The 12,581-nt window shown below is 35.8% G+C and overlaps 1 protein-coding gene across 1 annotated transcript in view; it reads right to left on the bottom strand.

Moving 5' to 3' along the window:
- The window catches only part of LOC150089126 (DNA repair protein RAD51 homolog 3-like), a 98,177-nt gene extending 85,796 nt beyond the window's left edge, over positions 1-12,381 (bottom strand). The window contains exons 1-2 of the mRNA XM_090390340.1: positions 12,258-12,381; positions 9,916-10,162 (exon numbers count right to left, since the gene is read on the bottom strand). Coding sequence (XP_090246466.1) covers positions 9,916-10,162; positions 12,258-12,381 — 371 coding nt within the window. The remainder of the gene's footprint in view (positions 1-9,915; positions 10,163-12,257) is intronic.
- Positions 12,382-12,581: the final 200 nt, after the last annotated feature.

Below are 12,581 nucleotides of genomic sequence, written 5' to 3'. Positions count from 1 at the left end.
CCCTGAAACAAAACAAATCATAACACATATGGGAAGAGAGCAGCAATGATTTGCAAGGAATAGTTACAATCAAATCAGGTTCTCACAAAGCACTACACTCTTGAATTACAAAATAAACTCAAGTATTTATCTAAATTATATTTTAGGTGTTCCCAAGTGACTGAAAAGGGGTTCCAAAGACAACACAAGTCTGAAGCGTGAAGTTTCAATTTTTTTTTTTTTATGTGAACCCCAAACACGAGAGGTATTAGAACCTATAGTACTTAGTACCGTGCTTGGGTTGGAGGTTGAGAAGACGAAAGAAGATATTTGTTGACATTGGACTTGAACTTCTGTAGATTGTAATTTTCAGGAAATACGTATGAAGGAAGGTTGTTCCAGAAAACGGCAGTTGAATGAATAAATGAGGAAGATGAAAAGTTGGTTCTGTGGGTTTGAAGTTGGACAGTAAATGGATGTTGGCTGGTGGCAGCACGTGTTCGGACTGTTTTGAAAGAGAGAGCGGGAATTATAGAAGCCAATTCAGAAGAACAGTGCCCATGGAAATATCTGTAGAAGAGGCATGCAGCAGAAACAGTACGTCTATGAGAAAGCGAGTGGAGAGACTCTGTTAGAGATGAATCATTAATTAACCTAACTGCCCTCTTCTGAATGGAATCAAGAAGCCTGAGAGAGGTTTTGGGGGCACCACCCCAAATGTGGGAACAATATTCCATGGCAGGGCGGATTTGCGATTTATACAGAGTGAGCAGCTGTTTGGAAGAAAAGTAACGCCGAGAGCGAAAGAGAAAACCAAGTTTTTTAGATGCAGAGGAAGCAATATTTGTAATGTGCTTGTGCCAAGAGAGATTAGAAGTCAGGGTAATCCCCAAAAGAGATACAGTGGTACCTTGGTTTGCGAGCATAATTCGTTCCGGAAACGTGCTCGTAATCCAAAGCACTCGTATATCAAAGCGAATTTCCCCATAAGAAATAATGGAAACCCAGATGATTTGTTCCAAAACTCAAAAATATTCATATACTGTAAAAATGATTAATACAAAATACATACCTTTTTATATTTTTAATATTTAAATTTAATATACATAAAGCAATCGAATTTATTAATTATTGGGTAGGACGACTTTCACTGTCTCTAACGGAATCACTGCTATCTGTTGATTTTTTCTTTTTGTGCGACTTTAACAAGGAATCTTTCCAATGACACTTGCTTTTGCCTCCTTTTGAGGATTTCACGGAAATCACATTCATCGCTCGCCCTATTACAAAACGAGGAGGCACGCTTGATACACATAAACAAAGCTGCGCGCGTGTAGCAACTGAATAAACAACACCATAAAGGCAGAGATACACTATTAACACCTCACATTTTACTAAAGCACATTTCTAGGGGTTACTACCATAAAACAATAAAAACAATTTCCAGTTGCGTTCCTGCTAGTGGAATCTGTTATAAACTGGTAGTAAACTCGATCTAATTGCATTTGCAGTTATACCGATAGCTGGAATTGTTGGTTTTTACGTTATTATGGTGAAATGTGTTTCCCCTTCACTGATATAAAAAACCATAAATACATTTTCAAAATCTTCTCTTCATTCCTATCGGGTTGCGTTCGGTTGGGGTGATTCTGCGTTCGACTGCCATTTCTTGTAAACACAAAGGCTAATTGTGCATAAGCGAATTCGGTTCGTGTTATATAAGATAACGTTCCCCTATTTATAAATCGTGTATGATCGAATTCGTGTAGTTTAAACACGTGTTATACGAGGACTGACTGTACTCGTATTGCAAGACCTCGCTCGTTTATCAAGTTAAAATTTATTAAAAATTTTTGCTCGTCTTGCAAAACACTCGCATACCAAGTTACTCGTAATCCAAGGTACCACTGTATATCCTTTTGCCTAGAAATTGGAGTGTCACTAAAGATAAGCATAGGAGCAGAAGAATCCTTTTTGCGAGATATAAGACAAGACTGAGTTTTAGAAGGGTTGAAATCAACTAAGTTGTCTTTGCCCCACTGGAGAATTACCTGAAGATCGGCATTTAAGGAATTGGTAGCAGATTTTCGAGAAGTTGAAGCTGATTGAGCAGGGCAAGGTTTCTCAAAATGGAAAGTTGAATGCAATGTGCTATCATCGGCAAAACTATGGATAGGATTTCCAGTCAATGGAAGAAGGTCATTGATATACAAGAGGAAAAGAGTGGGGGAAAGAACTGAACCTTGGGGGACACCGGCATTAGTGGAGAAGTTAGAAGACAGAGAGCCATCTACCATCACCCTCAGTGAGCGATCAGAGAGAAAACTGGATAACCAATTACTAAAAACAGTTGGCAAACCATAAGATGGAAGCTTGTTTAGAAGACCTTTATGCCAAACACGATCGAAAGCCTTTGAGATGTCAAGAGCAACTGCTTGTGTTTCACCGAACCTTTCCATTGAAGTAGTCCATAAATGGGTAACATAAGCCAGAATATCACCAGTGGATCGACACCGACGGAATCCATACTGGCGATCGTTGATCAGACGGAAGGTTTCTAGGTAGTTTAAGAGTTGGCGGTTAATTGATTTCTCCATTACTTTAGAAAGAGTAGAAGTAATTGCAATGGGACGATAATTGGATGGGAGGGATTTGTCACCCTTTTTAGGAACTGGCTGGATATGAGCAAATTTCCAAGCAGAAGGAAAAACACCTTTGGAATAAGAAAGTGAAAAAAGGCGGCAAAGAATAGGAGTAAGTTCAGGAGCACAGATTTTGAGAACAAGTGGAGAAATACCATCAGGACCTGGAGCTTTCTTAGCATCAAGATTCATCAAAATCCTTCTGATATCCTTTTGACGGAAGACCACAGGAGGCATTGAATGGACCGTGTTGGGAATGGTGGGAGGTGTTTTACCAAGTTCATTAATACATGAGCTGGTAGAAAAATGGGATGCTAGCAGGTCAGCTTTATCCTTGGCTGAAGTGACAACAGAACCATCTGGTTTGGACAGAGGTGGAAGCAGAGATGGGCAAAAGTTGCGGCCAATAGCTTTGGCAAGAGGCCAGAATGCTCGGCTACCATTAGGGCAAGAAGCAAGTTTTCTACTCTTAGCCTGTTCAAACTCTAGTTTGGACTGATTAATAACTGCTTTACAATTGTTGCGAGCTTTGGTGTAGGCAGAAAATGAAACTGAAGAATTAGAAACAAGCCAATTACGATATGCAACATTCTTCTCTTGAACAGCCTTAGCACATTTATTGGAAAACCAAGGTTTAGATAAAGGACGAGATTTTAAAGTGGAGTGTGGGATAAAGGATTCCATTCCTGCAAGAATAATTTCACTGACACGATCTGAGCAAACGTTGACATCAGGAGTTTTGAAACAGTAATCCGACCAAGGAAAAGAAGAAAAGAAGTCTCGCAGGTCATCCCATTTTGCATTCTTGTAATGCCAAACAATACGAGGTTGGGAATAGCCATGAGATAAAGGTTCCATTGGAGAAGAGACAATCACCAAGTTGTGATCTGAAGTGCCTAAAGGACCTCTCACTTCGACCGTGTACTTAGAAGGGTTGTTTGTGAGAAAAAGATCAAGCGTATTGGCTGCATGATTCGGATTGTCCGGTATTCTTGTAGGTAAATGAACAATCTGTGCTAGGTCATTAGTAATTGCAAAAGCCTCAGCATCTCGACCTGCTGGGTCGGTGTGACTAGAAAACGGAAGCCAGCTGGAGTTGTGAACATTAAAATCACCAAGGAAAATTACCTCACTGTTAGGAAAGTTGGACTGGAGAAAGTCAAGTTGCAACGAGAGGAAGTCAAAGAGCTTCAAGTGATTAGTGGAGTTGGGAGAACGGTAGAGACAACAGATGAATTTGACACAATGAGGTAGAGAGATTTTAAGCCAGAGAAGATCAAAGAGAGGAGATTCCAAATTGCCAAGTCTCTGACAGGGAATATCAGAACGGACATATGCACAAGTACCACCTTTGAGGCGAAAGGAATCATACAGCGAATAATTTGGGCATCTGAGATGAACAGTAGTTGAATCAACCGATAACTGAGATTCTGTCAGAAAAAGTACATGGGGTTTGGCAGACTGCAAGTGGAAATGGACATCGTTGAGATTAGAATTGAGACCACGTATATTTGTGAAATGAATTAGGAAATCCTTGGGAGGTTTAGATCTTTTCGCAGATAAGCTTGTTCTATTAGTTTGACAATTCATGGTGTATTCAATAGTAAGAAAAAGTGGGTGGGACATGCTGTATGAAGTAATGAAATTTTTGGATATGGCGTACATGTGGGAAGAATATACCCAGATCCTTGACATAACGTGGCCTCGACAATGCTCACCACATACACACTACTCGGACTCCCTCCAGTCACTATCTGGCAGAGTAGAGGTAGCAAGATTATACACTAGCTGATCCGGAAGCCTCCTAGAAAGTTACCAATAGGTTCGGTCCGGTGTACTAACTAGCGGCCGGCCTGCGAAAACCGTTTTAGAGCTGTACCCTCGAAATGTAAGGAATATTGGATCTCGCCACAACGTTCATCATAACCTCAAAAGTCATCAATCATACTGCATGATGGAAGAGATAGGGAAGGGTTGACCGGAACTTAGCTCTAGAGACTAAACATGGGTTCCACCACTTCAAGCCTCCAATAAGCAAAGTGGTGGTATTTCACCGGTTGATGAGAGTCATCTACCACCTAGTACTGCCTGGTAACATAGAGGGGCGGCATTCCTCCATGTGGTGTGGGCGCCACACCTCGACCCCTGCTTACGTTGGTTCACACCTGGGTGGTCACCCACCATGTGCTTGTGCATGGAGGTTATACCCAGGATTACTAACAGTCCCACCATCGTGAAGGTGCAAGCAGAGGATTTGGTTGTCACAGACCGTCCGGACTTCGCCGAAATTGGGTCCACTTGACTTGAGTGTCACCCGAATATCAGTTCCATCAGCGTTTTAGACTCCCAGGTAGCAAGTACAGCTTGTCTGGCATATCTGAGAGAATGTCTGTGACAACCTCAAGGACCATTGGCATGAGCAAAAGTAGTTGCAAAATTAAATTTGATTAAAGAAAACTTAAGCTATTCTTTAACAAATATATATATATAAATAAATAAACTATGCTGATCAAAGGACAGATTCTGAAAATTTACAAGTTTTTACTACGAATAAGGTGACTACCATCTTAAAATCAAACATACCTAAAGCAAATATGTCTGACATATAATAAATGAACCTTAAATAATACATTGACAATATACACAAATCATTAGAATAGTTTGATTTGGTTTTCTTATTTCTTTAGTTTTAAATGGCATCCACTTTAAATTAGATTTCCAAGTATTTTAGGGTGGCCACAAGCAAAAATTTTAATCCTTTTAGTTTTTCCAACATTGAGAGAAAATACACTGCTTTATGATTTAATATGGAAAGCTCTTACTTTTTATAAAGTAAGAGCTTTCCAGATTTTTCTTTAATAACTTTTATCCAAGAGGATAAAATTTAGGAAAGAAATTTTCCTCCATAACCACATTAAATAATTTTCAAAAAGCTATAATTAAACAACTCTAATTCTGTGAAATTCTAAGAATTTAGAGCACTTGTTTGAGATAAATAAGTCAACATTGGAAGCAGTACTTGTTCCTTCAGAGTGAAAACAAATCATTATCATTAAGATAATCTTCAGTAAACCTTTACCAGAAAAACTGAATCAGTACTTTTAACTTAAATCCATATTCTAATTTCCCACTTCTCCTCTATCCAAATATTGCTGTCAAGAAAACAAATGACCTCACACATCTGTGCACAACAGCAGTAAGAAAACAAAACTTGGTTATGTTAATATAATATTCAGCGTGGAGCAAAACTAATGAAACTTATAAAGTTATTCACTTCTTTACCATCATAAACATGAATTAGTTGGCACACTTTGGCCATAGATGCTGATGCGCCAAATAAATCCCCAGTCAACGCACCAACCAACCATGAATTAGTTAATAATAATGCATGAGTATATATAAAGAAAATATAGAGGAGATTAGCTAAATTATTCCTTTTTTTTTAACAATAATACACATGCTTTATAAATGCATTTGTTTTTAAAAGAAAATTAACATTAGTTGTAATTAACATCTGCATACTTCAGAGACTATATTTCTTCCTTCCTTTTTAACAAGTTTGAAGCTGTCTTTATGACAATGACATAAATAGCCTTTTACATAAGTAAAAATAAATATGTGCAAGTGTCCTTGAAAATGTTTTGAAGGGTCCATGAATAAATACTTATAAATCACTTATAAATTTTATTCATTAGTTTACTACTATAGCATAAAGGATAAGTGAAATCCTTCTGCCACAGAATAATTAATGTTTTGAAGGACACGAAAGAAAAAATACATCATGATACATAAAGAAAAATAAATCATTGCTGTTTCCTAATATACAACTGATTTCATTTCAACTTGAATTTATAAGAGACACACAGAACATTTTTTGCAGTGCAATTTTTAACTTGGCAAAAATTTATTTAAAAAAGGCTAAAAATTGATAAGTGTTTTCATATCTTGTTTAATACATTATTTTTGTTTCCCTAATCTCTATTTTGTAAAATAAATACACTATAATAGTTCAATTTTATAAAACTTCTGAGGTTACATATAGTTACAGCAAATGTTTTAGAAAACAATTTGACTCCTGTGTCATTAGCAAATAGAAAATTATTATAAAATTTCAAGAGGCACTTACTTGTTGCTGCTGAGGTTAACATAAAGAAAGAAGGAAATTATGATTAAGAATCATGGGTCTCTGAAGCCCTACAACAAAGAAAGCAGGTCTATATCATTAACTAATTGAACAGCTTGACAAGAGAAGGCCTAAGGATCATAGTGGTATTAGTAGTGGCAAATGATGCAAAGAATCAAGCACATACACTATCAACAAAAAAAAAATTCATCTACATCCCTCTAGCAATTTTTCTATTAATATTTCCTTAAATTTATTCTAACTACTTACTTTGACAACACCAGATAGAAGTTTGTTCCGACAATCAATATTATTCTACAGCTGAAAGCACTTTTTGCACAAATAAATAAAATAAAATAAAAAAGTGTGTGTGTGTACCCACATGCATGAAAGCCTTATGAGAGTGAAAACATCTTTGACAAAAATCAGAACTGTTTCAAAATCAGACTGAAGTTATGAATGATGTCACGTTTTATATTCACACCTGCTACTTACTCTACTGAATTGCCTGAGTTAGCGTCATTTAGGAAGTAGTGGGATGAGGTTATGCTCATGCCCACTACTTCTTAAATGACGGAATGACTACTTCCTAAATGATGTAAATGTTCGTTCAACTTAAATTGTTTATCGGTTTTACTTTAGTCTGAAATAACAATGTAACATTTTATGCTCATGCCCACTACTTACTCTACCGAATCAATGTTAGTGACTGCATTAGCATCATTTAGGAAGTGACGCAATTTGCATGATTTCTGTTTCACATTTTCGCCAACGGGCCAAACACTGCCTGTCAGACAGAAATTTAGATGTTTTCACATCAAAAATCAACGTTAGTGACTGCATTAGCAGAATTTGGGAAGTGAAGTAATTTGCATCATTTCCACGTCGCATTTTTGTGACCAACTGGTTTTACTTCAGTCCTAAATTTAGTAGATACCACTAAACGTTTTCACATCAAAAATACTCTTCACTGTACAAGAAAAATTGAACAAAAATTGAATTGAAGTAATGTTTACAAGCCCATCATGGCCAGACACAGGCTGTAAGGTTGATTAATAATAAATAAAACATACAAATAGAGTAACAGTCAAGAATTATACAATATGAAAGTGTAAACAATTTTTGAAGAGTTTTTTTATCCTGTAACCATCCTTTGTTTCAATTTAAATTTATGTCCCCTTTTGTGTGTTGTCTTAGAAAGGGTAAGAATTCATCAGCATTTAGCTTACTCCATCCATTTAAAACTTTAGATCACTTCAATCATGTCTCCTCACAAGTGCCTAGTTTCCAGGCACTTGATTTACAGAGCACAAGTCTTTCTTGGTGACAGTATTCTTTTCTACTCATGGTTAATCTGGTTGCTCTTCTCTGCACCCTTATAACAACTTTAACATCCTTCCTAAAATGAGGCTTTCAAACTTGTTTGCAGCACACCAGATTAAGACTAAACACTGATAACAAGATAATCACCACCTTGTCACTGCTAGAAAAATTCCTGCATGACACTGACAAAAAGCCACGTGTTGTCTTGGGAGCCTGCCTGCACAACTCAGAGTGTATCATGTCTATTATTAGGTCTTTTTTTGCACTCCACTACGTTGAGTCTGGTACCATCAACTGGCAATACCAAGCATTTATAAATGTAAAACCTTAAAGGGCAGTCAGTCCATCTGCCTAATTTTTTTGTCTTCTTCAGTAGTATGCCTATTATTAACCACCCTCCCATCCCTCATATCATCTACAAAGTCAGAAAATAAGCATTATGTCTTCATCAGTATTGTTAATAAATATTGAAAATAATAAAGGGCCTGCACTGAATCCTGAGAGATTCCGCTAATTACTGTTATAATGTCATGAAGAACAGTGGCCATAAAAAATTAACTCTGTTTCCTGGTGCTCAACAAACCCTTTATCCATGGCAGCAATCTTCTAAAGCAACAATGCTCCAGTTTGTACAGTAGCCTTTTATGCAAAAAGGTGTCAAAAGCTTTACTGAAATCAAAGTATATTATGTCAAAATTATCTTTTACATCCTATTTAATTGTTACAGAATTATAATAGCTAATTATATTGGTCAGACACGATCTCATTTTTGCATTAGTAGTGGCAAATGATGCAAGAAAGCAAGCTTATACAGCATTATCAAAAAAAAAAAAAAAGCCTAAGATGCAGAAAAGAAACATTTTTCTAGATCCAGAAAATTTAAGCTGACAACAGTCTTGATTTGCCAAAGAGTGCTAACAGCGATGTAGTGCTTGACTAAAAGAAGGAAGTTAAATGGCTCATAGTCAGCACTGAAGCTCAACTTGTGTGAAAGATCTTCTAGGGTATTGTTACCTGTTATTAAAATAGTCAAGTTGGTTGGCTCCTCTTTTTAGGGAAGAGTTTTGTAGGCACAGGCCAGCTGCATTCAGGTTATCTGAGAGGGGGCACTGTACACTTTCGTGCTGTTGACTGAGGTTTAAGTCTCTGCACACATCAGTAGGGATGCATTACATTGACAGTTATTGATTATTCTATTTGTAACTTTCTAAACTCTATCCTGTCTGCAGGTGGTGTCAGTAGGTAAACAGCACACATCTGAAGAATTACCAACACATCAGTTTTGGTAACCAAAACTCTATCCTTCAAAAGTCTATGCTCTGACAAAATTGTCAGTGAGTGGTTTTCTAATTGTTTCAAGTTTGATATATTCTTAAAGCTGGATATGAACTGAATTACAATATTTATGGAATATTAAAGGGTACACAATTCTAACTGAGAAAATTGACCTAGTTAAAGTGTGTACTAGAATTATGTTTTTGGCTAATGACAAAAAGTTACTCAAAACCTTTTAGTTCATGATATCACTATGTGTTTCTAAATCATTTTGTTATCACTAGCAGGTTCAGGTTCTTTGGTAACAGCCTTTCTTAAAAAAAATCCTCAAGGCAGCAAAGCAACATTTTTCTGGATCCAGAAAATTTGATAGTAATATTTTTCATTACCTCGAACAATCACCTAAAATTGTATCAGTTTAAAACAAATATTAGCGCCAGCATTTCTATTAAGGAACTTGTATCACACTGCTCTATACCTTTTTAATATGATCAAAAAGGTAGCTAATTTATCTCAATAATAAATATATAAAAAGGTGGCATAATGGGGGTGGAAGAACTAATTTTCACTCACCACATCTGTGTTTTTCCAATTCCAGGAACTCCACATAGCTCTGTTACTCTTGTTAACGGTATTCCTCCTCCTAAAACTTCATCCAAATTTTGACAGAAGGTAACAATGGAAGGAATTAGTTGCTCTTTCTGAAGCATTTCAAATGCATTGACTGCAAGTGACAATATATTAAAATCATTTTTTTCTGTGCTGTGTGGAAATATTAACTCCAAAAGTTCTGTTGCTTCTTCCAAAGTTATGTCAGTATCTGAAATAAGCATCATTGCAAATGGTCATTATATATTTTAATTAACTATACAAGGAAAAAAAAAATCAAATATACAATAACAAAAAAAAAAAAAAATCACAAGTACCTGCTTATGGATTTTTGGGAAGAAGGAAAAGTAACTTCTGTTTAAATCATGCTAAAGTTTAACACACCAGTTGTGACATAGAATTCTAAACATGAGTAGTATTGGATGGGAAATTATCCTGAGAGAGGGAGAGAGGTAGAAGGGAATCACCAATCATAAAGGCATTAATTTTTTTCTTCTTCTTTAATTTCATAATCTAAATGGTGTGAAATGCTGATTTTCATTTAATTTTGTCAGCAGCTGTTACAATTGAGTGAAGTCTTCTGTTGGGAACTAGACAACGTAACTACTTCTATGAATTTCCTCATCATTTAGCACAATCTATTTTGGGGAGGTCTTGATCTTAAGCTTTTTAAAAGGCAATATCCCCAAAGTACAAACAAGGTATCAATTCTGGTAAAAAAAAATTATTAACAAAATAAAATCTTTCACTTGCAGTATTACATTGGCTTTTTCTTGTTATTGTGGTCATTATGTTCTATTCACAGAATTGAGAGATTGTGAGTAAACAATATCAGACTCCAAGCACGTGACTACTTTGGTGTAGGTTGTTGTATTAACAGTGCTTAGTTTACAACTGAATGCATTTTCCACTTGTGTAATAAATATATATTTTATTCCAGCTACTCTTATCACAATTTATATATGTATGTTTAAATTAAATGATTTATGCAAAAGAAAGTTTTTTATGAAACCTCAAACATGAAGGGTATTAGAACCTACAGTACTTGGTACTGTGCATGGGTTGCAGGTTAAGAAGTCAGAAGAAACTTCTTGACATTACAACTGAATTTCTGTAGATTATAATTTTCAGGAAATACACATGAAGGAAGGTTTTTCCGGAGAGCAGAAGTAGAAAGGAAAACAAGGAAAAGTTGGTTCTGCGAGTTTGGAGTTGGACAATAAATGGATGCTAACTAACTACTGCACATGTACAGACTAGTATGGAAGAATGACAGATGCCAATTCAAAAGAAGTGACCATGAAAGTATTTATAGAAAAGATGTGTCAGAAACTGAATGTCTATGAGACAGAGTGGGGAGACATCACAAGATATGGGTTATCAATTGGCCTCACTGGCAGCTTTAAATAGAGTCTAGAATATCGATAGAGGTTTTGGGGGCACTACTCCAGATATTATTATTAGCCATATGGTGCAAGGAAGCCTGAGGCTTATGCTGCACCAGCCAAAAAAAAATTCCTGAGTTACCCTGTGTGTGTGTGTGTGTGTGTGTGAGAGAGAGAGAGTGAGTGTGTCAGAAGTAGAAGGGAATCACCAATAAAGAGAAGAATGATGATATCCAGCTCAGGACCCAAGGTGTGCCAAGCCCAAACTCACCAGATGTGAGCCCCTGGGGTTAATGTAAAAAAAAAAAAAAAAAAGGAAGATTTGAGATTTATACAGATAAGTAGTTGTTCAGAATTAAAATAATGCTGAAAGTGAAAAGACGAACAGGCTCTACAAAAAAAAAAAAAAAAAAAAATTTCATTTTCAAGGGTTCTCTCTATTTTCCCTACTTAATCAAATACTCATAATACGTAATTGAAATTCCCTGCTCTGGAATTACCAACCTGTTTTTATTATTGATAATATTGAAAACTTATTAATTTTCGAATTCTCCGAAATGACGTATGTAATTTCGGAGAATTCGAGAATTAATAAGTTCAAGGAACCCCGTCAATGTATGTTTTTAACTTGTATTGTTTTCCTGGGCTCACTGAGTAATCTGACAGTACACGTGTGCTCTCGGATTAAACTCGCTTTTCACGAAATTACAATTTGGAGACATTTTCTGGAATGTTAACTCCACAAATGGCAGAATTATACTGTATACATTTTGCATGACTCAAATGAGGGTATCACAAAAATTTATGCTTTTAGTTGATGGTAAACACATTACATTAAAAATCTACAAATTTTTCACTATGTATTATATAATCAGGCAACAAGTTTGACTAATTAATAAATAAAATCTTAAATTTTTATACCTTGCTTAAGTTCCAAAGGTGTAAAATGTGTTAGGTCATCAACTAACAGTATTTTTGCATTATATAACTTAAATCGTACATGAGGTGGAATTCTAAAAGTAAGCAAACTACGATACTCATCCATGTTTATTATTCCCGCCACACAAATTTTCTAACTGTCACCTGTTGGAAATATGCTTCTTTTTTTTTTTTAATATAATTTTATTTCCTTTACTATTTTTTAAAAGTACCTTTAAAAAATAGTACACGTATCTTTTTATAATTTTTATAGTACATTTGATGATTATATTTTAATCATCAAATTGCAATAAGTTTTCGCACAAA

This window comes from Mastigoproctus giganteus, chromosome 2, assembly GCF_048544385.1.
Source record: "Mastigoproctus giganteus isolate SK-2022 chromosome 2, ASM4854438v1, whole genome shotgun sequence".
In the NCBI taxonomy this organism is placed as follows: domain Eukaryota; kingdom Metazoa; phylum Arthropoda; class Arachnida; order Uropygi; family Thelyphonidae; genus Mastigoproctus; species Mastigoproctus giganteus.
This window is presented reverse-complemented; position numbering and strand designations above follow the sequence as displayed.